At 38.3% G+C, this 27,931-nt stretch overlaps 1 protein-coding gene across 4 annotated transcripts in view; it reads right to left on the bottom strand.

Annotated features, from left to right (window-relative positions):
* Positions 1-27,931, bottom strand: part of LARGE1 (LARGE xylosyl- and glucuronyltransferase 1) — a 285,687-nt gene that overhangs the window by 42,049 nt on the left and 215,707 nt on the right. For all 4 annotated transcript variants that reach the window (XR_010886140.1, XR_010886141.1, XR_010886139.1 and 1 more), the window contains 3 exons: positions 22,481-22,585; positions 4,553-4,665; positions 2,952-3,077 (listed from right to left, as the gene is read on the bottom strand). Coding sequence is in view for 1 of the 4 variants with exons in the window: in XM_067309055.1 (XP_067165156.1) it covers positions 2,952-3,077; positions 4,553-4,665; positions 22,481-22,585 (344 nt within the window). In the remaining 3 variants the exon portion in view is untranslated. The remainder of the gene's footprint in view (positions 1-2,951; positions 3,078-4,552; positions 4,666-22,480; positions 22,586-27,931) is intronic.

Genomic DNA, 27,931 nt, shown 5'->3' on the forward strand with positions numbered 1-27,931 from the left:
TCTGACGTGAGAAATAGTCTGATCTGACTTGAGGAATACTTGGCTGGGCCAGGTTTAGCTTGGAATTTAAATCTCTTCCTGTGTTTCCTTCTTTCCTATGCCATCCCTCTTAATCCTACAGTAAAAACTTCATAATAGATCTTTCTCTCCCTGTTCCCCTGGAGGGTTCTCCTACTTAATTTTTTATTCCAGTCTTACTATGAAATACAGGATGTGCCAAATACATTGTGTCATACCATTTGTATTAAATGCCATGGAAACTGACTAGCTTGGGTGATTTTAAGGAGTATATTTTCAAAATTGGGCTAACTACATCTGCTGCTTATTTGTAAGGAACACACACCAGGACAGCCCAGTTCCTTTTTAGAATTAAAATTTTGTTAATTCTTATAATGGATTTTCACAAATTTAAGATTTCTCATAAAACACAAAAATGCACAACCCAATTAAACAGTGCTGCCTGAAGGCCAGTTCTTTAACTGATGAATATGGGCAGAGCTTCACTGAAGTCAGTGGGGCTTATTTGCACAGATAAAGCTCTGCCTCTCTTTCTAAACAAAGAATTATGGCCCCAATTCAATAGTGTACTTAGGGGATATTCCTAATATTAGTGGTGTGATTAAGTCCAGTGCAGCTGAAGATCGCTTGCATGTCTGCACCCCTTGCTGAGTTAGGTAACTCATTCCAGAGAGCCTGTGGAGGATATTCTGCATCTTATACTTCACTGCCTGTACTGTAATGAAATTGACAGTGTGATACAGTATAAAGTAATAAGCAACCAAGCCTAAGTCATACTTGTAAACATAAAATTCTTAATCGACAATGAAAATAGGATTCCATTTGTATTTAAGCAACTTACATTAAATGCTTACATGTAGCATTACGTATGTGCTAGATGTCCCACTGCTGATGGAGATTAGTCAATATAGTCATTGGAGTCTAGAGAGAGTGATCTGACCAGTTAGTCATTAGATGGCTACTCTGGGATGGATGAGTTGAACCACTCTCCAGCACCATCGATGGTACTGACTGGGAGCATGATTCGATTGCCTAACTAGAGATGTGTAGCAACATTTAAGGCACCTTAGGGTAACCTGCCTGCCTATAAACTGCCATGGCAAAAGGGTATGGGTCTCCTGCAGGTCTGTGTTGTATCTGCTAGCCCCATACAGATGTATCAGATAGCCTAAGTGACTTGACCTGTGTATAGGTAACTGAACCAAGCCCTAGATCCCCAATGATTAACTTCAATATTTTGTTCTCATTTAAGTGTAGGTGTCTTAATCTGGAGCTGAACCCCACTGTGACTGTCTCAGCTGATTATAAAAATTAATGTAAGATCCTAATTCACAGAAAAATGCTGTGATATCTCCCAGGTAAGAGGTGTATTTTTCTACAATTCATCCTTCAGAAAACATTTTCGCTGCTACTAAAATCTCCCTTCTTTTGTTTCAGGCCTGACAATTGCTCTCATACATGATTCTTAACATGAGCACAGAAGAACTAAAATCTCTACCAGCATCTTATTACATGGCATGACCATGATGCTGTAAGTCCCTACATGGATCCTGCCCTACAAATATCTATTGCAAAATGTTTATTGATATATTTATTTAATTTAAAAAGCTGTCTTCTGCGGACCATGCCTGAACAGTTGGTTGCAAATACTTTATGAAATTCAATACTGGCCAGTTTTGATAGGTCAGTTAACCAATATGGTATATCTTCTGTTGCTTGGAAAGTGAAGCTTTTGGAATTGGTGTGTCCAGAGTGATTATTTTTCTTTACTTATAATGAACACTTCTGCCATTACTCTACAAGTGTTACAAGGGAAATTTTGATTAGATATAAGACTGTGGTCAAACACTGGAACAGGGGCCCAGGGAGGTTGTATAATCTCAATCTTTGGAGATATTGAAAACTCAATTAGACAAAACCCAGAGCAACCTGATCTAAGCTGGTCCTGCCTGGAGTGGGAGTTGGACTAGATGGTCTCCCGAGATCCCTTGCAACCTGTATCATTCTATGATTCTGTGATTTTATTAAACTCATTTGCCAGAATAGTCTTAAAATATAAATGAAATATATTCATTCTTTTGAAATTATACACCAAAAATGATGCAATATTTACTGTGTTTTGATGCCGAATGTCTCTCCTGATGGAGTCTACTGCTGTTTAGCTGAGCAGTCTTATTCTACACCTGGAAGAAGTTTAATCAGCTTCCAGTCCTGAACTCTCTGCATGTCACAATTGAGTCTGGCCTTTCAAAATGACCACAGCACAATTAATGTTAATGCACCCATATCTGTTCAAATATATTCTATTTAACAATAATAAAAAATATGCTATTGAATTGATACCATAGCTTCATTTTATTAAATTAATAGGTTTCTATTCAGCCTTTTTTTCCAGGGCAAGTCCCAGTAAAAATAAATGTGGTAGTATGGCTGGGTGAAGTGCATGCAAAGGCTAGGTAAGAAATATGCAAGGTCTTTAAATTTTGGCTTAATGTATTTCTAGCTAGAGTTGGCCCAGCCCTTTTAGTGAAATGCAATCCATTAAACAATGCTGACTAGATAATTTCAAACATGTCCACTACAAAAAAAGATTTTGTATTCTTTGGCATGAAAGAGCTAAGAACTGGGACAGCAATAGGAACTGTAGCTAAAGAGTAAGGTGCAGTGGCATAGAAGAGGTGGGCATGAAACATGAGAAGGTGAAGCACTTATCTAACACCTTGCCTAACTCTAAATAGCTGGATTCATCTTTCACTTTTCTGTCTGTCAAAATGCAAAGACAAAGTAATATTTGCGTCCCCTGTGTTGGTGTCCTTACAAACTATATGTGATCGTTTTCTTCCTGTTTAAGGGACTTTATCTTTCTGTCACAGTAGAGTCTTGCATTTTCTGTCCCAAAGGATACCACCCATCCAACCTTCTGTAAAACATACCTTCAGATCAGATACATCTCTGTAGCACTGCTCAGAACGAGTGTGATCAGATAGCTGCACATTCCAGAAACATGGAAGCTGATAGACAAGGAAGGGATTTTGTTTGATGACTGCATTGAAGATATCCTAGTGGACAAAAACAGAGAAATGATTGGGTATATTGGTTTCAAAGAGTGGTGATCTCAGACCCTCTGAACTGACTGTCCTCACCCTCTCACAGGGAAAACAGCAAACTGAACTCTGCAAACCTTGCTTCAAAATCCTGTTTCCATGAAAGGTGTTACCACTCTAAGGGGTGATGTGTGGATCTGAACTTGAGGAACAGGCTCTCTTGACACACAGAGCTAATGAAATTCAGCATAGTTTTCAAAATGCGTACCTTGTACTGCTGGCAAGAAACTTGGTTCCTTTTCTAGCCATCAGGGAGAATTATATGCAGTAGATGACAAAATACCTGCTGTTAGTAAGTACTGCATCGCTTCTCAGTAAGGGAGATGAAAGCAATCCTAGCAGTTGAACTGCTTCAATATGAATTACTGTGTGGTATTTTAGCTAGAATTTTACTGTTGCAACAAGTATTCTAGATATTTCATGGAAAGGGCATGTAAGATGGATCTGCAGAACAGCTTACACCATAAGGGCCAGAACATGTTCTGCCTTTATGCAGATTTCCAGTTGGAGAAATAAGATACAAGAATGGTTTTGTGGTTAAGGCAGCAGGATGAGACAAGCAACCTTAGTCCAATCTGCGGAATTCTGCCCCATGCAGGTATCCAGTCACTAAGGACTGGATCTAAAATACACTGAAGTTGCAAGAACCCTTTTCATGAACGTAGTAGTTTTTGGATCAGACTGCAAGGGTACTGTACACAGATGTGTACAGTAAGCTCCATGTTTGCTTAACAATGGCTGGTCATGAACCAGACGTTAGCTCAGAAGCCGTGGAAGTATCTAAATATGATGCTGTACTTGAGTTAATAAGCTGCTGAGCAAGACTCTTTGGTTCAGGCCCAGTACTATATTAACAGGGCTTCCGGATTAAAAACCGATGGCTGGTAGGAAACACAAAGAGAGTAAACATGTATTTCTTTCTATAGACACACTATTTCTTCGCTCAGCCTGTTTCCCATCTGTGGCAGGGAGATAGCAGCACTTTTTCTTCATAGGGCTGTTGTGGTAAGGAGTATGTTAAAGACTGGGTGGACTCATCTGCCAGAGACAGCAAAGAAATATCTAGAGATTCTTAGAATTGAAATCAGCCTAGATAAAAACGGTAGGAAAGACACAGTGTATTTGGACTTCTAAAGTCTGGAGGATTTTATGTTAAAGAAAGAGGAATGAAAATTAAAGCTTTAAAACCCTAGTTGTCTTTCTTATGAATCATCTACAGAGAAGGTAAAAATGCCAGCACAGTAAGAGAAATCTCATGAGTAAATTTCCATTCCTCTCTTCCACATTTGCCCCAGAACAGTGATGCAAGAAATGGTGACTGCAGGTACAATATTTCTTCCCTTTGCCCATCCCTCATCCTCTTTCCTTTTCCTATCTTCCTCAATCCATGGAGTAGTGATTATGCCACTACTCCACAATGTCCTACTCACCTGGTCAGCCAGTGAAGTGGACAGCATGCTCATTAACTCCCGCTCTGCTGTAAGTCTCCACATCTGCTCCCATTTCATTTTTCGTAACTTATCCAAAAGCAGCAGGATAACCCCTAAAAGAAAACACAGCGCAGAGAACAAGAGAAACTGTGATGTCACGTGCCAGTCAAGGCCCTTCCCATCTATATGCTGACTCACAACAGTTAAAACAAGGACAAGAACTAAGACCGAGCAGTGGACACCATAGCTCTTGCTTTATGCTAGTGTAAGAATTTGATTGAAACTAGAATAAATATTTCAATGACCCTTCAGTTCACACATACTAATGAGTCCAAATAAATAGCAAGGAGAAAACTTGTATCATGGGAATACGATAAAGAACTGGAGCCTCATTGTGGTAGGGGCTGTACAAGCATACTCCCAGAAAACTGACAGTCTCAACAAAAACAAGGTAAGAAAGCAGCTCCAAAACATCCTGGAACTAGGAGAGGGATAAAGCTGAGAACAGTTAGAAGAGAAACCTGCATGCAGCACTCTAAAGACCTTGGGTTTCAATATACCACTAAGACAAAGTTTTCCTGAATCCTTGAGGCTACAGGAGAATAGTGAGTCAGCAGACAGATAAATGCCAGCTTACACAGACTTATAAGAAGGACAAAGTAGTCAAAGAGCAATAAAACTAGCAAGAAGGGGAGTAGAGGAGGAACTGAAGAACAGAGTAAGAGAAGGACATTGTACTTCTGGCAGTTTCCTTAATTGATTTCATTAAGACATAATTAGCATGTGGATTAATCCTGAGAAAATAAACCAGTACAGGTGATTCACATGATAGAGGTTAACTCCATCCCAGCTTTATCATTCCAAAGAGAATTAGACAATATCCTACAAGAAAGAGAGAATGAACCTCCTATCACTCAGAAGTGACCCTCACCGCTCCCTGTTCTGAGAAGTGATCGGCTCTGAAAGGGAATTCTGACAAATCACTGTCTACCAGAGAAAGGGTAGGGACAATCCTGATTTGTGATGATGGAGTTGCTGGTATGGGTCCATTTCTGCCATCTTCACACTGACTAGAAGTCTGCTTTTTGCAAAATTCCGCTGTTTTAATGAGTTTATATCTAAACAGCAATCGAGACTATGCTGGCATAATGAGAATTTTGTCACTCATGTAAAACATTTTACTCAATGTAAATGTATGTGGGGTGAAATCTGACCCTTAATATTTATCCTAACAGAATAGGATGTGACTGCAGCCCTTATTCAACCTAATAAGAAGTTAATCATCTAACACATCTTACTGGAATCCCTGAAACTTTTCTGAATAACAAATCATCACAGTAAACAATGCCGTTTACCGCATTGTTGACAGTGTCTGTCATTATAGCAGCAAGTGTTAATAGAGCAAGATCCTCAGGAAAGAAAGTTACACCTGAAGGAGGAAAACAGCTCATCATGCATTGTTATTCCTTGGCTGTTTTGTGGTTGGACAGAACCCCTTATGTGGAGGAAGGGAAAACAGCAGAAGCAATAAGACTGGATTGAAGTATCAGCAAAACCTTTCCTACAGTGTCTCACAAAATCTTACTTGAAAAATTAATTCTGAAGGACTTAGATAAGAGCACTATCATGGGAAATGTATGCTAGCTGAAGGACCATAAACAAAGAGTACTGATAAACAGCAGCATAGCAGCTTGACAGGAGGTACCTAACAGGATCAATGAGAGGTGCTGTGTTGTTTCACATCTTCATTAGTAGAAGAGGGAGTAAACAGAATAGTAATGACATCTGCAAGTGACATTAAACCAGGGGTCTTGTAACAAAAAATTCTGACAACTGTAGAGAAATGTAACAGCTATCCAGAGGAATATGAAAAGCCAAAAAGCAGGTAGTGGGAAAAGCTGCCCAAGGGGGTCTAAGATGATAAAACTAAAAGTAAAGAGAAGAAGAAAGGAAACATAGTCTGAATATTTAGGAAAAATTTTCATAAATCCTTTGTGGTGAAATAACCTAAGAACAGCAGATAAAATGTCCTATGTTATAAGCCTTTGAAAAACAGACTACACAAAGATTAGCAAATGTAGATGGACCAATCCTGCATGGGTGGGGACAGAACAAAGGAGGTTCTAGGTCACTTCTACCTTCATTTTCTATGACTTGGCAAATTCCATTCTAATAAAACCTTGAACTGCCATGAATAAAAAGAAAATCTCTTCTGGCAGTGAATTTTTGGCCTATATTAGTTGTGATTTCTATTGCAGCCCATCTGGTTCCCAAGGATGCTGAACCTTTACTGGAGGGATCCCCTTTCATCTTCAGTCAACCTTTCTGCTTCCAGCTGTTGTATCGAAAAGGGACATATTGTCACAACATGCTGTAATGTGTTTCTGCCAGTGTGTTTGTCTTCTCTCCAGCATACATAAAGCATATCTTTAGTGGAGTGTGTGGTGTGCTTGCATTAGTTTCTGAGAGAGCCATAGTGCATTGTCTGAAATTCTAGATCAATGTGAAGCAGATTTCTTCCACTGCAGGAATAAATTAGTTGGGATAACCTCCTCTGGTAGTGGCTCATTTCCTGTTGCAAGAACTGTCAGCTTTACTTCAAATATATAACTGAGGACATTCTTTATTAAGAAAAATAAAGAATAACTGCCAGATTCAGTTAACTCTAGTGTAATAGTTTTTATATTTTATAGATAATAAAATATTTTTCTTAATAAATCTTCTTTAAGCCTCCAATACAAGGAGGAAAAAAGGGAATTGTTTTTATGTGTGTAATATTCTCCAGTTTTTTCTCTTCCACTCTTATGCTAGCAGCAGATTATGGCATCACAGTTAAAGAGATTATGATGTCCTGAGGGCTATCATAGCAGCTGGGAGTGAAAGAGGCAGAGGGGGTAGAAAACTGAAATATATGCAAGAAAGGATGTATTGAATTATGATGAACAGTGGCTATTGAAAATATGTGAAGTGTTAAATGTTCTATTGTCAAGATTAGCTTAGATATGTTTCTATTTTAATTCACCTAACGGTTTGGGTTTAACATCTTGATGCAATTTCTGTTCACATTCTCACACTGCAGAATTCTAACTGACTGCTGCTGAAAAAAATATTGGAGAATATTTGTAACAGGTTTAAATACTTACTCATTAGTATTAGTGAGAATAAGAGATTTGTACTAAGAGGAGAATTTAATATTATCATCACCTAATTAATGTTATTTAGTGCAAAAGAAAAGCAAAAGCATGTGGGCCGGAAACTTTGAAGTTGTTCATGCAAAGGTAAAAGTACTTTTTTTCAGAATAGAGCACTTAGTTTTACTTTTATATTGTTCTGTTACCAAAATCAAACATAACAAATGCTGCAGTTTTCTGCAACCCTGATCTAACTCCAGTTTGCATAATTAGCGTGCAGGCAAAGTGCCTGGAATCAGGAAAGGGAAATATTTGCCCCAAGAGTCCCTTCCTCAGAGTCAAATTGACCGAAATCTCAAACTAAATTCAAGATGACATACAGATGAACATAAGGGGAAAGGGACTTACCCTCAGCTGCTGTGCTGGGGGAGGAAGAGACTGCAGAAAAAAAAAATTAAAGCAATCTTTTATGAACATCTGGGCCCAGGCAGTGGGACTGCTCATTGTTTGATGAGAGCAGCATTTTCCTTCCCTAACCTATCCGAGGGAAACAAAAGGGAAAATTTGGCAGGAAATAAACGGAAAGAGAAAACTGGGAACCTCAGTGTCTCATGAGTATTAAACAAATTATGATCAGGCACAGAACACCCTATTTTCTTGATCTTGAGGAATTGGTTCAGGCATATACAATGATACAAGTACCTTGAGGGGTTCTTGAAAAAGAACTCTGTCTAGGGAGGATTTTTCTTTATGTGGTTCAGTATCTTCTGCATGCCTCTTCCTTCATGCTTTATTACTAAAGATGTGGATCATGTAGTCTAGTTTTACCTGAATGTCATTTTCTCCCTTCCCTTGATGAGACTTTGCTTGATTTACCAAAATTTGACAGATTCTGAATTGCTATAACAAACAAACAAAAAAGGAGTTTCTCCAAAAACACAATTTCAGGAGACAAAAAAAGAGGGGAATTCGTGGAATAGATTAGACAAAATAGGGTTAATATTTTGCATAAAATATTTTTCCTGAAACATATTGTTTTGGAAATACTGCAATTCTTTGGCACATTTTAAAAACCAACTTACTCTAAAATCATATTTCTCACTTCAAACATGATATAAATTAAAAAGTTCATTGAAAATGGTTGCATGACTAGAAAAGGAAAACAAATGTTTCATTCTAGGTCTAATAACATTTTGGAATCACCTGAATTTTTTCTCTTCTTTCCATTTTTGATTCAATCAAATTTTTTCACTCTCCAATGTTTCGATTAAGGAATGGTTTCAGTAGATGTTTCAAGGCATCTCAGCAAAACAGCCTTTTTTTTGTTTGTTAATTGCTCCAGAACAAAATATTTAATTTGATTTTTCCCAACAGTAAATTGAAAGTTTTCAGTAAAATCAGCAATTTTCCTTGGAATGTCACCAAGCAGCCCCACTTCTCACTTCAGGAACACAGACTATGGCTTTTACTGAAATTCACAGAGGAATATATAGTACTGTAGGAAGTAATAAACAGCATTTTTAGAAAGAGCAGAATCACAGACATCATTACAGTGAAACTGGACAAGCTTTCAAACTCAATTAACGTATTAGAGCGGCCATTTTAAGGTGGCTGAAAAAATACTTAGCACCATGGGGGAAACAAGGTGTAGCTGCTAAGAGAGCTCCTTACTTTCAGGTGGGACAGGATGCTTTGGTGAGCTGCTTAGGTAATGCCATATTATGTGAGCAGCATCTCAGAGTCAGTCCTTGTTAGACTGTTATACAACTCTTCTCACAACTGTGCCTAAACAGTGAACCATCTAGACGGCAAGTAAATTTCATTATAGTATTTGAGAAAGATAGGCAAGACACACTTTGGTAATATATTATAAAGCAGTAGTGAGTTTTAAAAAATCATTGGGATTTTACAATACCTAACAAGCATACCAGAGACTACACACCAAACTACTGAGTCTTACAGGCTGTAAGGAATAATGTTAAACAGGACTGACATTATGGAGATTTAATACAATAAATAACTTTGACCCAGAGATTTAACGTAGTACAAACAACAGTAAGCAATGATGCTTTCTGAAACAGATTTGGCACCAAAAATTTTAGCTCAATTTTAGGAGCTATGGAAAGGGCTTGTAGTCCTGCTATCCCAGGAGAAGTACCATGATACAGAGTTACTGCCAAGTGCATAGTAACCCAGCATACTTCTGCATGTTCTTTTAATTCCAACTTACTATACCCCAAATCAGTAGAAGTGACTATAGTGGGTAATGCTGGGAATGTGCTATGCCTTTGCAGGATCAGAGCCCAAATTACCAGATTTGCTAAACTTGGAAATGGAATTGGATTTGGAATCCACTAGGCCACACCAGGAACACACATTTAAGTAGGTTGCTGAGCAGTAAATCATGTGCACACAAAAAATTCATGTGTGTATATGCTTATTGTGATTCTTTTCACTGACTGTAGCCTCTCTGCTTCATCTGCCATATCAAGAACAAACAGAAAATCAACAAATATACACCTGTTATGAATTAAAAAATGGGATTAAAGCTGCAATTCTACAACAAGCCACATATTTCTGCCCAAATAGCCATCACAACAGTAAATGCCCCCATTGCACACATTTCTAAGTCTTCCATTTTATGTCTTTGTGTGGATGGAAATCATTGAATGACAGTAACTGCTTAAGATAGAAATAATGATTTGTTTTACTTGATTTACAAACCACCTATCTAACTGCTGCTCATAATTTAACTAGCTGTAACATTAGTATAATAAAACCATAACTTATGTCTATAGCTTTTAATACGGAATGACCAGAGAATGGTCATTCTAACATAATTTTCTGTTATCCTGATACATTATTTAACTATGCATTTACATGCACCAGCCTTATTCTCCAAAACAGACTTTCACAATGTAAAATATCTAATGAAAATATGCAGTGATGCATATTGTGTTAACTTAGAATAAACAGTGACTCTACATTTGAACTTTTCTCTCAGAAAACAAAACAAGGCAAAGAAACTGTTTTAGAATGGAAAGTGGGTGTCCCTCTGGGCATGGTGACAGAATGCAATAGCCCTTGTGTTCTCAGTGTGTGTATTGAAAGTGAACCTGTGATAGAGTGCATTTTGAAATTTATTGCAGCTACTTTCTTGGGAGCCTAGTTCCTCTTGGAACTTTATAAACATTTTGTTTACACCTCCTGATGACTGTTCATTGAAATAAAACACTTCCATTTTTTTGTTCTCTTCTTTCAAAGTATGTAATTTCTCATTATGCAGAGTTAAGATCCAGGGTATACTATGGCATGATCCTAACTTCTTACACAGCTATTGACTGCAGCTCAGAATTTCCTGAATTTCTAATTTTTTTTTTTTTGACTCTACTCTTCTTGAGTATTTTTAAAAAGATACATATGCTTTTGTAAATTTATCTTTTATTTAACTACTGTTATATCTGGGGGAATTTCTCCAACTTTCGTAAAGCTCTAAGGCCTGCTGAAGAAAAAGTTCCTTGAGTCAGGTGTCTGAAAGATCTACAGGGGAAGAGCCATGAGCCAGAATACTTTTAGGAACTCTATGGATGAAAATCTCTGCTACCCAAAAACTGTTCTGGCAAGTAATGTCCTCCCTTCCTATCCTCCAGAGTCCTGTGAAGAGAGGTTACAATTCTACAGCGAAGAAAAACCTCTAGGCCTGGAGGAACTGGCCTTCTCTTACACAGAGTGTAAGTAAGTGGTGCAAAACAACACACCTTCTCTTCCCAAACTGCTGAGGAACTTTTCCTAAACCCTATAATGGAAAAAGCAACACGGCTGGCAAAGGGACTAATATTAGCAAAGTCAAAAAGGGAAGATAGATCTCTTCCCATCTGCTCTGACCACTTTGGGCCTCAAGGAAGACAATAAGGACAGTAACCTTTCTTGGATCCCTGTGTTTGTTGCAGTTTCCTGAACCTCATGCAAAGAGTTGTAGAAGATCAAAACCATCTATGAAGAAGCTCTTTACATGGGTTTTTAAAAGCTTCTCAGTTTCCCTATAGCCTTTGCACTTCATGTCCCTTGTGAGCATATAAGGCATAGACATTACAATATAAAGGCAGTGGAAAGCAACAGCTGTAGGGATTTCTCAGCTGGTCAACTAAAGAGATGGCTTCCAACAGAAATAACAAGAGGCAAATCAGTAAATTCTGTTAAAATTCTAAAGACTGGGAAAGTTTTTGCTCAGGAAAATCCAGAAGTTGTAAACCTTAGTTAAAACATTATGGCTTCAGAACAGCAAAGGGAGAGAGGAGGGAGGTTTCCATTTCTGTATGCTGAAGCACAAGGACAATGATCAATCTAAATGGAGCATATGAGAGCTGTTCCAAAGATGCAAAAGTCTCACACCACTGCCATACAGCAGAATTAGTGTGTATCTCTGTATATGTCTCGGAGTTGTGATGGACACGACTAGAAAGATGGTCAGGTACATATCTTATTATAAAGCACTTTGAAACACGAAACATAAAAAAAAAAAGTTGCTTTGGGGAAAAGTGGAAAATTTCTAGAGAGTTTTAAAGAACTTTCCCTCTCTCTAATAGTAAAAATGCAGTAAGCTCTGACGCTGTAGATTACCTGTGATTTGATTTGCTTGTTTGTTTAGGTGACTTCAGATAAGGAAAAAAAAAGTCTCAGACAGATTTTTAAGTGATAAATTCCAAAAGGACAATTCTTAGCTCTTGCAAAACAGGGGCCATAGGATTTTTCAAAATCAATTTGTGCTTGAACTAGAGCATAACTTCTAGAAAAACATTCAGTTTTGATTTAAAAATTTCCAATAATGGGTAATATATCACAAACTTCGGTAAGTTATTTCAATGCATAATTATCTAGATGAAAGATACATCCCTTATTTCTAATTCGAACATGTCTTTGAACTTGCAGCCAATTGTTCTTGTTGAACCTTTGCTAAATTGGTAAGCCCTCTATTAACAAATGTCATTTTCTTTTGCAGATACTAATAAGCTATGACCAAGCCACCCCTTGACCTTCTCCCAGATAAGCTCCTGGAGTCAATTTCCCCAATTGTATGGGAAGTTTTCAAATATTTTCTTCTAATTTTGTTAAATTATAGGTACCCTTCTTGACCTATGAAGATTAGACCTGGACAAGTGGCTAAACGTACATTTTTAAAAGTATCCACTCCAAGAAGTGATCCCTAGCACCCAGGTCAAGCAGTATGGAGCGGTTGTACACACACTGTTCAGGGCCTAGCTCCTTCTTGAGCAAGCTGGCCACATCTGTACCACATAGTACCTGTCTCTGAGGACTTGAGTTGTGCTCCTTTGGGTCTTAGACATAAGAATTATTTTATGTTTGCATTTGTCAATGTCTGATATAATGTGAGAGCCATGCTAGAGTTTACTAGATTGGAGATTTTATTTCATGAAGCTGAAGGTCTATGTTGCATGACCTGGAGAATGCCTTAACAGCATGTGGCAGTATTAGAATGTGTGCAGTCTTTTGAGCTAGTGTTGAAGGACAAGAAAGAGGAACCAAACACAGTGTGGTCCCATCTATACTATCTTCAAGAAACATTCCTTGGAGTGAACTACTGTCAACATACACCCAATATTTTTTTGGAGAGAGCTATGTTGCTCCCTGAGACAGACATGGTGCCAACTAACTTCTGTGCATCGTAGATGATCAGGGAGCCAAGACTGAGGAGCAAACTAGGAAGCTAAGTTATCTGACAATTTAGACATACCCAGTATGTCAGGGATAAAAAAAAAATCCAACTATGCCCAATTTAAAAAAGAAAACAAAACCCAACAACTATTTCCTGTATTCATACTTGAGATGTCCCTGCTTATACATCCGATGATTACATAAAGTGTTTTGGCTACTGTATTAAACCTGGAGCTTATGTTCAGGTGATTATCCATCTTGGATAGATTCTCATGCCTTTATTCTTTGTTTCTAAGCGTATGATTTTAGATGTCAGTGAATCAAAACACAGAGGTGAGAGTGAGTGTTACAATCCTACATCAAGCCAGAGTAACTGGACTTTGGGTGGCTATCCTGAAAAGGAACCACAGAATAGTATAGACTATACAGGGTCACTATACAGGATGGCCAGTCATTGAAGCTATTCTTTCCTGTGCAGGTGTATTTGGAAACAATGATCACACAGAAAACTTGCTTCCATAGATAAAAAGTGAAGTGGTTTGCTGAGATTCTCTGAACATTTGCTCTGGTGAAAGCAAGTACCCCTTCCAAAACTAACTTTTCTTGCACTCTCTACAAAAGAATCACTCACCTTTAAATAAAAAAAAAAGTCTATTTCATGATCCTCAGCTGCTGTAAATTAGCTTATGTCCATTTAAGTCAACAGTCAGGCCTTTATATTAGATCTGGACTTATCCATGATACTGCTTTTTTCTTCCTCAGTGTGCAGTACAAAGTGAAAGTTAATGAGGAATATTGCTTTAAATTATGCTTTTTTTTTGTTTTTGATCATCTCAAAAACATCATATTTAACAGGGGTTGATATGTCAACATTTTACAAGGTTTTTACTTTGGACTATGTGAAGAAGAAAAATGCACACTGCACAGGTGGTAATTAACTTGGCTGGCTTCTAATATTAGAAAAGTCATCCACAAGGCTAATTGTAGGGATGGGCACAAAGAGTAAGAACCAGTCACAGTTTTTCATGGTCAGGTGCTCAATCAAGGTCCTAGCAGCGGAGGAGGAAATGTGGGTCACGGGCTGAACAGCCTCTCAGGTGTTTCTTTACAGTTAGACGACAAAGGGGCTTGGGGTTTTGTGTTCAGAAGCAACTATACAACATTTTTATTTTTTCACTTAATGGGCAGTTTATAGGGTGGATTAGATTCAGGAGAACAGAATGTCTTAAGAAATTCATTAGGAGAAGGAAAGCAGCAGCACAGAATGAACAAGATTTAAAGATTAACTAGAGCTTTTTAAAAAAAAGAAAACATGATGTAGTTTAATGTAATGGTTTCACTAAAGGTCAGTTCAATCCTTCCTTCACAACCATTTCTCTTCTAATAACACAACAGAAATACAGGGCTGAGTTTGTATAAGGATAAAATGTGTGTGGAGCCTTTTAGCATGCTTATAACCAGCTGGTGAGGTATGAGTTGGATAGGTGGACTATAGTGAGTGGAAAATTAGCTAGACTGCCAAGCTGTAAGGATTATGATCAGCAATAAAACATCCAGATGGTGGCCAGTTACAACTGGCGTTCCACAGGAGCTGGTACTGGGACTTTCTGACATCTTTATTAATGACCTGGAGATGAGATAGCACGCACCCTCAGCAACTTCACAGATCACACAAATTGGGAACAGTGGTCAGTACCCTGGGGACAGGGCTGCTACTCATAGGGAGCTTGACAAGCTGGACAAGTGGGTTAACAGAAATCTCTTAAAGTTCAACAAAAGCAAATTCGAAGTCCTGCATGGGCCTATTCCTATATGGAATAGCCCCATGCAACAGGGCTGGCTGGGGGTTAACGTGGTTGAAAGAAGCTTTGCAGGAAGAGCTAGGGATCTTGGAGAACAGCAAATTGAACATGAGCCAGCACTGTGCCCTTGTGGCAAAGAAGGCCAACTGCATCCTGAGCTGTATTAGCAAGAATGTAGATAGCAGATCAAGGGAAGGGACTACTCCTGCTATGCAGCACTTGTAAGACCACATCTGTAGTACTGTTTTGGATTCCTTAGTCAAAGAAAGATATTGACATGCTGGAGTGAATTCAGCAGAAAGCCAACAAAATGGTCAGGGGGCTGAAGAATATGATGTATGAGGAGAGGCTGAGAGAGATGGATTTGTTTAGCCTGCAAAAGAGAAGGCTAAGGGGAGATCTTATTGCTATCTATAACTACTTAATGGCAACTGACACAAGTTGCAGCAAGAAAATTCTGATTAGGTTTTAGGAGAAACTTTTTGATTTTCGACTTTTCTGACCATGACAGTAGTCAAGTACTGGAGAAAGCTGCCTTGAGAGGTTGTGGAATCTGTATCCTTGGAATCCTCATCTGGACAAGGCCCTGAGCAGCCTTAGTTGGCTTTCAGTGGGAGGAGGACCAGATGACCTCTGGTGATCCTTTCTGACCTAAATTACTCTATAATTCAATGATCCTAATTAGGAAAACTTCTTTTTTCACCACTTCTGCAAAGGACTTGAGAACAAGACCATAGAAACTATCTGTATAGTCTATTGCAGTGCTCCTGTCCTCCCCTGAGCTCAGCTCTTTACAGGCAGGTGGAGGAGGGAGAGCTGAGGAGCTACAGTAGGAACAACTAAAGTCAGGAAGTGGCTGAACATAGAGAAAGAAAAAGGACAATGGGTAAAGGAAAAAAGTGAGCTGCTTCTTCTGAGATCTTAGTGGTCACTCAGTTTTGCAGATTCTTCTTTCTCAGAACATCTCCAACTCAAGCAGTATGAAGAAAGCTTCTTGATTTTCCCACATCCTGAAGATTTTTTTGTTTTTTTAAAGGGCAAAGTTCCATCCCGGACCTAGCTTGTCCAGTTCACTACAACAGTCAAAGCACAGTAGTTTCTGTAACCAACAGCACCGAAGAGACTGATGAGACTATGACTACATTCAATTATTATTTGTTGGCATTCTCTTAGAGGGGACAACTTTGACCCAAGGGTGTAGAAAGACATCTTAGTTACTCTGCTGCTTTCTGTGCCAGGCACCTGGCTAGTCCTTAAAGCCCAAAAATGGAGTCCAACTGTGACCCTTCTTTCTTTGCTTTGGGACCATGGCTAAAACCTCTGTTTCCATATCTACAAAAAGGAACTGTATTTACTTAATTGCCTTTATAGAGCACAGTGAGAAGCTGGAAAGTGAACTTGCACTACAAAGAAAAAGTACTAGTTTTGCTATTACTATGTATTTGCCTGGGGTTCTCCTGGCATATAATAGAGGTTTTTGTTCTCCGTTTAGGCACCTGGATGCCTCTACTAAGCTTTTATGTGCAAGTCTTTTGTCTGAATTTAACCTGCTAATGATGACTCCCCTACAAAAAAGAGAGGGCATTTCAGAGTGCTGGACAACATAATTACTCATCAAGCTATGTATGTTCACATAAAGAACTGTCTCTATCAAGCTAAAAATACCACACTTCAGAATGATTCTTTAAATCATTAGACTAGAATAGTAAATATATATATCCTATTTACATACATTATACAAAGATCTACATTATGAACTCAGGTCAAATCACTAAAAACACAAACCTTGGACAATTCAGCCAACTCAAACGAATTACTTTTTATTTACCCCAGTACTATGGAAACTAGAATCTGGTATGGACTGTCTGAATGCCATTGACTCTTCATCACAGGTTTCTTAGGAGATGAAAGTTGTCAGTGTAAATAAAGTCAGGTGTTGTTTTAAAAAAAATGCATTTATTGCAGAGCCTGATAGATTTAATTGCCAAGGAGCAGAGGATATATCTTAGAAAATGCAATGAACAGAGGACTAATTCAGTCACAGCAATCCCATTATTATGTGGATAGGCCTCTCAAACTGGAGGCACCATTTTCAAAATCAAATACATATTGACCTGCATTTCAGAAATGTCAAGCGTGCTGTAAACAAGTTCTCGGTACATCACATGCTTTAGGTAGTGAATGAGAAAGGCTGACAAGGAAGATATTCTTGCAAGTAGTCAGCTTTTAGATAGGTTATTTTTAAATGCAAGCTAAAGATTACAGCCAACAAAAATAGGGAGGTGGCCATCAAAAGCAGAATTACCATTTCAGCTTCCAAACATTGACACAAACAGACAGCTTTCTTGTTGAGCCTAAAAACACCAATGTGTGGGCACTTCCTAAAATACTTCCTGTATAATGTGCATGATACCTGTACTTTGAATGCATTTTTGTGCAGCATAAAGCACATGTACATAAGTACGCTTTGCACTATTGCACAAAATTTGCTGAGTGAGCTCATAGTCACTTACAGAAATAACAATCTAATTCAAAAATCTGAACAATTAGTACAGCGTGAAGTAGGTGAAGAGAGTATTACTTTTTGCCTTGATAGTGATGTTGGAACTCATTTTTCTTGTTTTTTCTTTTTTTTTTTTATCATTAAAATGTATTTTGCATCTGTTTTCAAAGGCTACTTACAACCAATCATAAGGATAGCAATTCCTGAACGACTGGTACCAAAAGTGACTAATGTTTTATGTAATGGGAGGTAGGAGTATTGCAATGGCTTTTAGAGCAGGCATGGCTAAATCAAGTGACATTCTCCTTTGTCAGGGACTGATGTATTTAAGGGTTCAAAAACCCATGAGTTCTCTGACTTCTTAATCCATTAAGAAAATTCTCAAAAATCGCCTCTTTCAAACAACAATATATTCCTTTCTCTAGACCATGGAGAAAAGTGCTAGTGGTAGTCAGCAGTTATAGAATATAACTTGTAAATTATATACAGATGGCTCTCATAGAATTCTGAGGCTTCCAGGGGAAAAAAGGTATTTTGGTAACAGATCTATACAGAATTAGGCAACAGTATCTATTCAAAGCGTTAATTGTGAGACTTGCTGAAAAACAGAAATGTCTACTTAAAAGTGTTCAGCACTTCTTAACATCAGGTCCGATATCATAGTATTCAGTTCAGTGAAAACTTGTTCTGAAAACACATGTGCCTAGCTGTTCACACTAACAGTGAAGTGCGCAGAGCACAGATGCAGGCAGTTACTGCTTTTCTGGATCAGGACCATAGACAGTTCCATGGACCCCCCCCCCACCCCCCCCCGCCCCGCCCCCCGCCACACACACACACACACCCACACACACACACACACACACACCCACACACACACACACACACACCCCTATTCTGCCTTTCTCTACCAGTCATCTGCTTTCTGCATTGAAGATGCACAGTATCATCATGAAGAAGCACAATTTGTGATCCAAAATTACAGAGGATAGAAATGGGTTGTCTCAAGACCCATGGGCTCACATCCCTAGTCAGTCCTTGGTGCGGACCAAGATGGCTGTTCTCAGAGTCAGAAAACATAAGAAAAAAATTTAGATCTGAAAACAGTACAGAGCATACATAGTATAGCTACATTTCCAGTGATAACTGAAATATTAACCTAGGAAAACAGTTTGAGTCTAAGGCTCTTACACTTTTCTAATTAAAAACAAAAACAAAGCCAAACTTCCTCAGTTTTTCAAGTGTTAGTTTTTTCCTCAGTTTAGTATTGTTCTTGTTCTGTTTTGGCATTAATTTTTACAGTCTCTACTACTGTAAGATTTTTACAGACCTCATGGTGGAAAGGGTCACTCTAAGAAATGGTTCCTGTGCTGTGGCATGATAGAAAATGAATTCTGAGTTGTCTCGGGAATAATGGACATTATTGTCAAGAGACTAAACTCTCCTGGGTTCTGAAACCTCTGCACTGAATATATCGCCTGGTATAATTTAGATTGATCCATTCTAAAGCTCCATTTGAAAGACTTGGAGACAGATTCTCAGTTGCTGTAAGTTGGGCAAGATGCAGTAAAGCCAGAGAAGCCAAGAGAGATTTACATCACCTGAGGAAGTGGCCTAAAATCATGACAACAGAGTCACCAGAAACAGCTTTTAAAAGCTATTCTCCACCATGCTGGAAAGTATAATGAAGACAAAGCGCTAAAAGCTTTTATGTTTAGAATTTCTTTGACAAAATATTTTTCTGAGGATTAAGATGGCCATTACTCCAGAAATGAACATCAAACCATACAGAGCAATTCTGGAGCTGTCAGTTTAGCATCTGTAAAGAGAAAAATCATAGTGCAGTTTAGGCAATACTTTCAAAAGCACAGTTTAGTCAGTAAAAAACAATATAGATTACACAGAGTGAAGTGTGCGTTTTAACTAACATACTATGGGCCTGTAAGTGTTAATCTCAGTGCAGACAGGCAAAATGGAGTGGGTGTCATATACAAAGAGTATTTGGTAAGGTAGCTTACTGAGTTTTGGTGAATGAGGTTCAGAAGAAGCTCTGGTACCTTTGTGGCACAGAAATAAGTGTTTAAAATGGCCTGAGGAAGTGAATGTTGTCTCAAACACTGCGAATAAAGAATGGGTCTAACTAAGAACATTTTACGCAAGACGAAATTATCTGACTTTTATTATTGACTTTGAGTTTGGTCTGCTTTTCCTAAGATTATATTATCATGGACTGAAGTGTGACTTGGATTATCTGCCTGTGCAAATGAGCAAGAGGCAACCAAACAAAAAACTTTCCTTCAATATCTTCATTGGCTGTCTGGAGATTTGGTCTGGGCACACAGGAATAGGAGAACTCATATGCTTACTAGGTTTAAAGGGTTAGTGGAGAAGAAACAAATAGAACTTTGGCTTTAATGTATTTGCCTTCCAGACTCTCCCAATCTACATGCTGTCCAGCTTGGCTGAGACATAGAAAGGAAGAGGTGAGTGAAAAATTATATGGTTTAGGATTAGGGAGGAAGCAGTGGAAGGCAGTGGAAGAGTTTTGACTCAGAGGAGTGCTTCTGCATCAAATCTTCCAGGGCTGGACCTGGCTGAAGAGACCCACATAAAAATCTCTCTTTTTAAGACTACAGCTTAAGACTGTAGTAAAACACTCTCCCAAGAGCAAAATCTCTCATACCTTCCTTCTGATTTGTCTTTTTTGAGCTCATTAAAGTTCCAGGGTTTTGGGGTCTCTTTTACTGTTCCTCAATACTGCTTTAAATACCTGAAGCTCTGAATTTTCCCTTTCCTGGCCCAGCTTTGGTCATGAATTTTGCTTAGAGTTATAATCTTTCTTTTGCCCCCTCCTTTAGTTTTCTGAATCCTCCTTGGCCACAGTGTTGTCTTCAGTGTCAATTATTTTAATTTGCTGAATACATCAAACAAACCCCAGTTTCTTTTGCTATTTCTTCTTCCCTGAGAGATTTATACCTCCAATCTCTGCTACATTACTGAGACAAACAATGAATTTAAGTAAAAAAAAAATTACAGCAAATTATTCTGATTCTGTCAATAACATATCATTTGCTACCTCTCAGAGCTTGCAGTGATCCCTTGTTGCATGTATGAAAAAATGTAACTCCACTTATTACAATCACCTATGCAATCCTCCATTCATTATCTAGCTTTTGGTTTTCTTTCTATGTCTCTTAAAAAAAAAAAAGTTTTCATAACTGCATGTGAGTTGTCTGAAGAAAGAAATTGTGAACAGACTAAAATCATGGGCAAGATTATTCATGGACAGGTAGCTATGTATTTACACTCAACACAAATTAACACATACAATAAATGTGAAAGACCATTGATATCCAATTAGTTTTGCTTCCAGTAGAAGAATTTTGTGATACACTGACATTTGGCACTCTTAAAAAAAACCTGGATCAGTAAGTTATGACAATATAAATGAAAGCTTTACAGAATTATTATTTACATAATTACATTTTAGATACCATGCATTTCTTGGTTACTTTAATGCTACGTAGTTGTGCCACATTTTTTTCTACCAGCATTAAAATGGCAGAAAGGAAAAGGTAAATTTGCAACAGAAAGTAATTATAAAAGGTGGTCATCTTTCAGAAGAACAAAAGATACTGCTTTATGCTATAACACTGGACATAATTGACATTGACAAGTTTCAATTACGTATAATGTGAGCTTTCAGGTATCATGGCAAACCCATGAAACTTAGCTCTGTCTCATGTATTTGGGGGTGGGGGCAATCCAAGCCTTAATATATGTACTTCTACTCTGGTGAGTAGAGAACCAGGAAACAAACCTCATTTGCCATTATCTTACATCCATATCTATTTGAGTTCTATTAGGTTATTCTTTTGAACATTTCCAGAGAACAGAGATGTTTTGCAAAGGCTGAAATTCAAATTCACAAAAACTGGCATGATTCCCCCCAATACACAAAGGAATATAGAAACACAGATGACCCAGCTACAACTGTGTGCAATCCTTTTCTAGTTAGCCTGTTTAGTTGAATCCTGCATATTTCTGCACAGCAAAACCACTATCATGGTGAATCATTTTCTGATAGTACAGGTATTTAAATAGACTCATCTTTTCTAAATGGAGCCTTCACCATCTGTTCTGCCCTTTTATTACAGATAGAGAGGGAACCTCACTCACTGCACCAGTGCATAAAGCCTAGCATTGAAATGATTTAGATGTATGTGTGTGTTCTTTATGCACCTGCTATGTTTTCTCACATACCAAACACAAATCAGTGGGAAGACCTGTCTCTCATAACCTAATAAATTCTCTGATCTAGTGCCTTTATTCCTTTCTCACAGTAGCAGAAATTGATGGCCAGTGGTTTGCATTTTATTAGGAGAATTATGACCCTGTTGCTGTCCTGCAGGAGTTATATCGTTACTAGGCTGACATTTTGTGATACCATTTACCTCTCTACAGAAGATGAGCCTTAATTCCTATTCTTTCCCTCTTGCTGGGCCTACATATGCTTCAGGTGCTCATCATAGAGAGAAATCTTTAAGAGATGTGCTTAGGATGTGTTAGACTACTACTGAAAAGCTCTGTCCTTCCCCAAAGGATGTCTCTCTTAAGACTATTTAGAGAAAGAACATGTTCCCCATAGAGCAGCATAAAAGCAGAAACTCCAAAACGCATCACACTACATCATTTTTACTACTCTAAGCTGCAAATTTTGAGGTAGGTTGGGAAGGAGGTACAGTATCATACTCTATACCAGGAGGTAAATTCCACCTTCAATGCAAATGTTAATTCAAAGAAAGCCCTCAGGGCTTACCTGTATTGTAGCCCCTCCCAAGTGCTGGCCAGGGACGATGATTCTTCCAAAGGTTGCCCAGATACCAGTCACTTTGGTTCTCCACCAAGCCAAGAACCTGCTGCCCTGGAAATGAGCAAATTACAAACACATCATTAAAAAAAAGGCAGTCAGTCAATGGTAAACACAAAATCTGGAGTGGGACAGTCAGTGGAAACAGAAGACAGCAGTTCTGAGGCTGCCTTCCTTTCATGCATTAGGAAGATGCCTAGTTATGTAACAGAAAACAATCCTGGCACAGCAAACTCAGCACGGTTCATTTCTTTCCTTCTCCCCTGGCTAGTCTGAGTAATTAAACACTGTGGGAAACTTTGCCGTGCTGACAAAAATATATCACCCAGACAAATCTGAATGCTGCTTGATTTTGGAATACAATGATGAAGAACACTCCTGGTGAGACGTAAGTGTTGGTAAAATGATCATCTAATATGAAGATCTGTTTATACTCTGATAGAGATAATATAATTGAAGAACAAAGCTTGATATAATAAATTATTCTTTTCCCATGCTCCCCCCCAAAATGGTTTCAGGTTTTTTTTCTCAGCCACAAAGGAAATCCCTTTTGCTCTAGAAAATATTGAATTCTAAGGGCTTACCTACATAAGAAAGTTGCACTGTTTTAATTCAAGAGAGTAATTTAAAACTCATTTAGGTAATGCCTGTGTGAAATTATGATTTCAGCTTTAGATGGGCTTATTTTGGTTTAGCTTACATTGATTAGCAGCTGGTTTCAGCTAGAGTAAAACGTGTTTTAAATCAAATGTGTCTAGAAGGTTTGCACTGCTTAAAAATCAACTGAAAAGTGAATGTTTGTATAGATAAGGACTTAATTATCTATCCTGAGATGTGCTGTATAAAATGTAAATAAGAGAAGTGATTGAAATGGTGCTCTTGTGAAGGAGGGAAGGAAAAAACTGCATTTGGATTTAAACAAAGAAAGGAAGGGGAATGGTGTTTTGACAGAGGGAATGGTATTTTGACAGAGGGACACACTCAGTAAGGGCAGTATGACTGGGATTGGAAATTGTTTACAACCTTTCTAGAAATCAGTTAAATATCATGCTCTGCAAGAACATTTCCAAATCTCAGATATGCTAGTAAAACTGGGTGTAGGGCCACAGCATTGCACTGAAAGTATTAAATTATCATTCTATGCTGCATATGTAGGACCATTGTCTGCATTACTAAAATTTGGTATGGTCACAGAGAGACTGGGCTGTGAAGCAAGACACACAGACAGAAGATTCATTTAATTTCATAAACAGCCAGGGAGAAGTTAGGATGGGTTAGGTCACCAGTTTCAAAGAGTGTAAGGGGTAAGGAGGAGTGAGTTGCCAATGCATTTAACAAATATAGCAGAACTGCACATTACAAAAGCATTCAAGGAGTGAATGAAAATCAATCTAGAAATGACTTTGAGAGATTACTGAGTGCACTCCTTACCACTGTTCAGGATCAGCCTACTCTATCCCAGTCACAACACACCCATCCTCACCAGCTCTCATTTTCTAGTGATGTCTCTCCTTTTCCATTGTATACTATATATTTCTTTTTCCACATTATAATTCTTCACTAGTTTTTAAAAAAGGTGAGAAATCTAGGTGAGAGGGGAAAGGATCATCTAAAAGCCCACCATGCATTTATCACCCCACTGGTGCTACTCAAAACTGGTAGTATTAGGAGAGCACAGTGCATAAGAAAATGAGAGGAATTCAAGTTAGAGGCAGATGCATCCTAAGCAACTGCTGAAAGTAAGGTCTGCTCTTTCTCCAAACAAACTGTAGCATTTCTCAGCCTGTGAGACACACAGAACACACTGGACAGCAAATGAGGCTCGATGGGCCATATATTGTGAGGAAATATGAAAGGGATCTTGACTGATTGAAACAAGTCTTAGTCAGAAAAGGCCTAGGGGCACAGATTTAAACTAACACTTGTTGATCCTGTGCTAGAAGGCTGACTATTCTTTATAAACCACTCCCTTACAGATGAGGTAGAATAAATCAAAATAAGAAACTACCATGGCTAGTAAAGGGTGAGAAAAACAGTAAAAAATTCAGGTGCAGCTGGGCTGGAATGTAATGGCACAGCTGGTAGGAAGAGAGTGACCCTGCCCATACTCTAATAGCACATTTCACAACTCAGCAGTCAGCAGATCCTTTTGAGGACAGTACTGCTAACATCAAAAGAAATGTTAGAATTCTATTTGCAAGAAGCTGATATTGAACTTCCTTACCATGGAGCATCAATCTGCTTTCATTATTTTAGCCCCATGTGTTGCCAAACAAGTCACAGAGTTCAGCCTTCAAACTGACAAATAATAAGAAATGAACAAACCTTGCTGCTTGTTAATGGCTTTGCTTTCCCACCTGCTAGTTCAAAATCTCAGTTCTAAAAATATACCCTTGAAATACTTATTTTCCAGTTAGTATTTCTCATATCAATATAGACTGGAAGGCTTAGGAAATTATATTTCCATATATTTCTTGTAGCAGTATCATTTCCTTCCCCTTTTCCCCTGTATTTTTAAAGGCACCAGAACAAATCCTGCTCTCAACAGCACTTCTGGGAGTTTGATATGGGACATAGATGAAGGCAGCAATTAACATGCAAGCTTTAGAGCTCAGATACATGGATAAGATAATGTGATTTATGTTGTATCAACTGAGCTGGAATAACTGCCTGTACCTGCCCTTTTGGCTTTTCACAAAGTAAAATGTATTAGCTAACACATTTCAGTTTGCTTTTGCAGCCACCTGGGAATGCACAAATGTTCAGGTGCTGTCCTAGGCTAATATATCATATAACTTGTTATAACTCTTACTGGTATATAAAATCTCATTAGGCAGATGAAATGACTTGCCTCCCAAGCCATCTTGGAGAAAGTTATGAAGATACATTTAGTACCTTCACTAGTTATGCTTCCATTTTTTCTAGTCTGGGATGGTGTTGCTGTCTCTTCCAAAGAAGAATACCAATTTTTTTTCCCTTTACGTTATCTCTATGATCTCAACTGAGGGCAGAACTGATCAGAACTGAACTTTAGCTGCATAGCAAATTTTGATGATTCCAAAAAATGCTTTCATTCTGAATTGGGATAAAAAACTGAAATTCAGAAATATTTTCTGGAAAAGAGGTCCCAAAATATTTTGATTTGCAACCATCAGCATAATCATATCTAAATGTTTTATATTAACAATATACAACACCCCATTTCAATAGTATTGAACAACATGATATGTAATATAGAAGTATAATATATAACTTATATGCCACATTATTCTATGTATTTAAAAGTTCAAAAAATAATCCAAATCATAAATTTTTGCCATTCTGGTTTTGAACAACTAAAAATGTTTCTGTCAAAACTTTCATCAAAAGATTTTGATATCAATGATCACTGTGAGTGAAAAAATTTATCTAACATATTTGAGTACTACCAGTCATTTCATTTAGTTAGTTACTTTCTCAGCTGCATTAGGAAGTCATAGAAATGAGGTACTGGCCAAAGCAATGCACAGTGTGAGCAGGCACAATGAAAACTTTCCTTGTCCACAGTTCTCTGGCTTCTGCTCTGACTTGTCCTTCTGCCACTCTTCCTGTCTTCCCCATGAGGCATATGCAGTTCTGCTGAAACTTTGCACTATTAGCTTTTGATTAACTTAAGTCTCCCAAGCAAAGGCTACAGTGCTGTTGGGCCTGCTTTTGCAATGTGAATGAAACTTCCTAGTTGGTATTTCACCAGTCTTGTTTCACCTCTGATCGTACCAGAATCTGAATTCAGATTTCTGGAGGTGAGAGTGTTGATCTTCCCTGCCACCAAAGCCTTTGTAAAAGGCAAGCGTGAAAGAGTTATTCTTTCAGCAAATGAGAACACTGTGGCTACCATTATGAATTTGAATTGTTCAGTATTCTGAACTGCCTCTTTCTTCTTCTTAAGAGTTATTATAATAAAACACCATGACTAACAACAAGAACTTTGTCATTGTTTTCTGCTCTGGGTCTACAGTTATGATTAAGTGCACTCTTCTCGCTCTTTGTTACTCCACGCACAAGTTAGCTTATGAAAATAAAGCTGTCTTTCTTACTTATACATATATCACCACTAACAGCCAGACAACAGAAAACACAGCTATGATTCTGGCATGACCATGGTGAAAAATTATCAAGCAGGCAGAATTACAGCTGGATTGCCCAGATCCAGGCTGTATTCCACCTGGCTGCGGGACGAGACTTCCTCTAGAAGGCAGCTACACACCTACAGTATTTTGCACAGTATAGCTCTCTGACAGCTCACATGATGAGAAGTGCTTCTCTCCTTGCAAAAGCTTAGCTGTTGCTAGAAGGAGGTTTCCATGGAAAAACAGATACTTCTAAGCCTGACAACTCAATGCCTTCAGTTCTCTTTTCACTTCATAGATTTTTGGTGGCTAATCAAGGGGAAAGGATGATCCTATAACTCAGGCATTGAAGGAGACCCAATATCTCATCTCAGTCCCTAACTTTGATACTGATTTCTTGTGTGATCCTGGACAAGTCATGTAACAGCCTCTTGCTCGATTCTCCATTAAAAAAATGTGGATAACAATAGCTCTTTTACCCCTTCCCCATTTTGTGTGCCTCACATCATGTAAACATAAGCACTTTGAAGTATTAACTGTTCATATCTAAAGTATAATAATGGCTGCACCTGGCTAGTCTAAAACTCAATCCAGCACAGTACTGTGTCTCCCACAGTAGCAAGTAGCAGCTGTGTAATTAAGAGTATAATAACAGGGTAGCTGTATGGTGGCATTTCTCAGAGGGCTCTACCAACTTCCAGCAACTTGTGGCACATGACTCACCTGAAGAAGTACCAGATTTTATTTATTTTGAATCTGGTATCTGCTAGTTTCATTTGATGTTTCACAATGAAAAAGATCATGAACAAGCTTTTCCTATTCTGCTTTTTATATGAGCGGACTAGCAGAATCTGTAATGGTAAAATCAAGCTGGATTATTTTCTGCACAACTCTGAGTAAAACTCTTTCATTAATGTACTTTCCCATCCTCTCCTTCTCTCTCCTTCTCCCAATTTCTTTTGCTTTATCTCTTGAATACCTGCATAAGGCACACCTTCCTTTCTGAAATGATCATTATATATGTGAAGCCACATCCGCATGGCAGAAATCTGCATCATTTCAATGAAATCAGTCTACTTATGCTGAGTTATAGCAGCTGAATGTCTGGCACTTCATGCTAGTCTTCCCTGACTCTGATCCTTCCTCTACGACCTTCCAGTCTCTGATCTTGCACCTGTCCGTACAAAATATGTGGTTTCTAAAATCTTTCTCTTCTCCTGCCACATATCTCATTCATCTCTTCGGATCACTGTCAAGTTCAAGCTTTTCATCCTCACTATTGATTCCCTGT

This window comes from Apteryx mantelli, chromosome 1 (genome assembly GCF_036417845.1).
Source record: "Apteryx mantelli isolate bAptMan1 chromosome 1, bAptMan1.hap1, whole genome shotgun sequence".
Lineage (NCBI taxonomy): Eukaryota > Metazoa > Chordata > Aves > Apterygiformes > Apterygidae > Apteryx > Apteryx mantelli.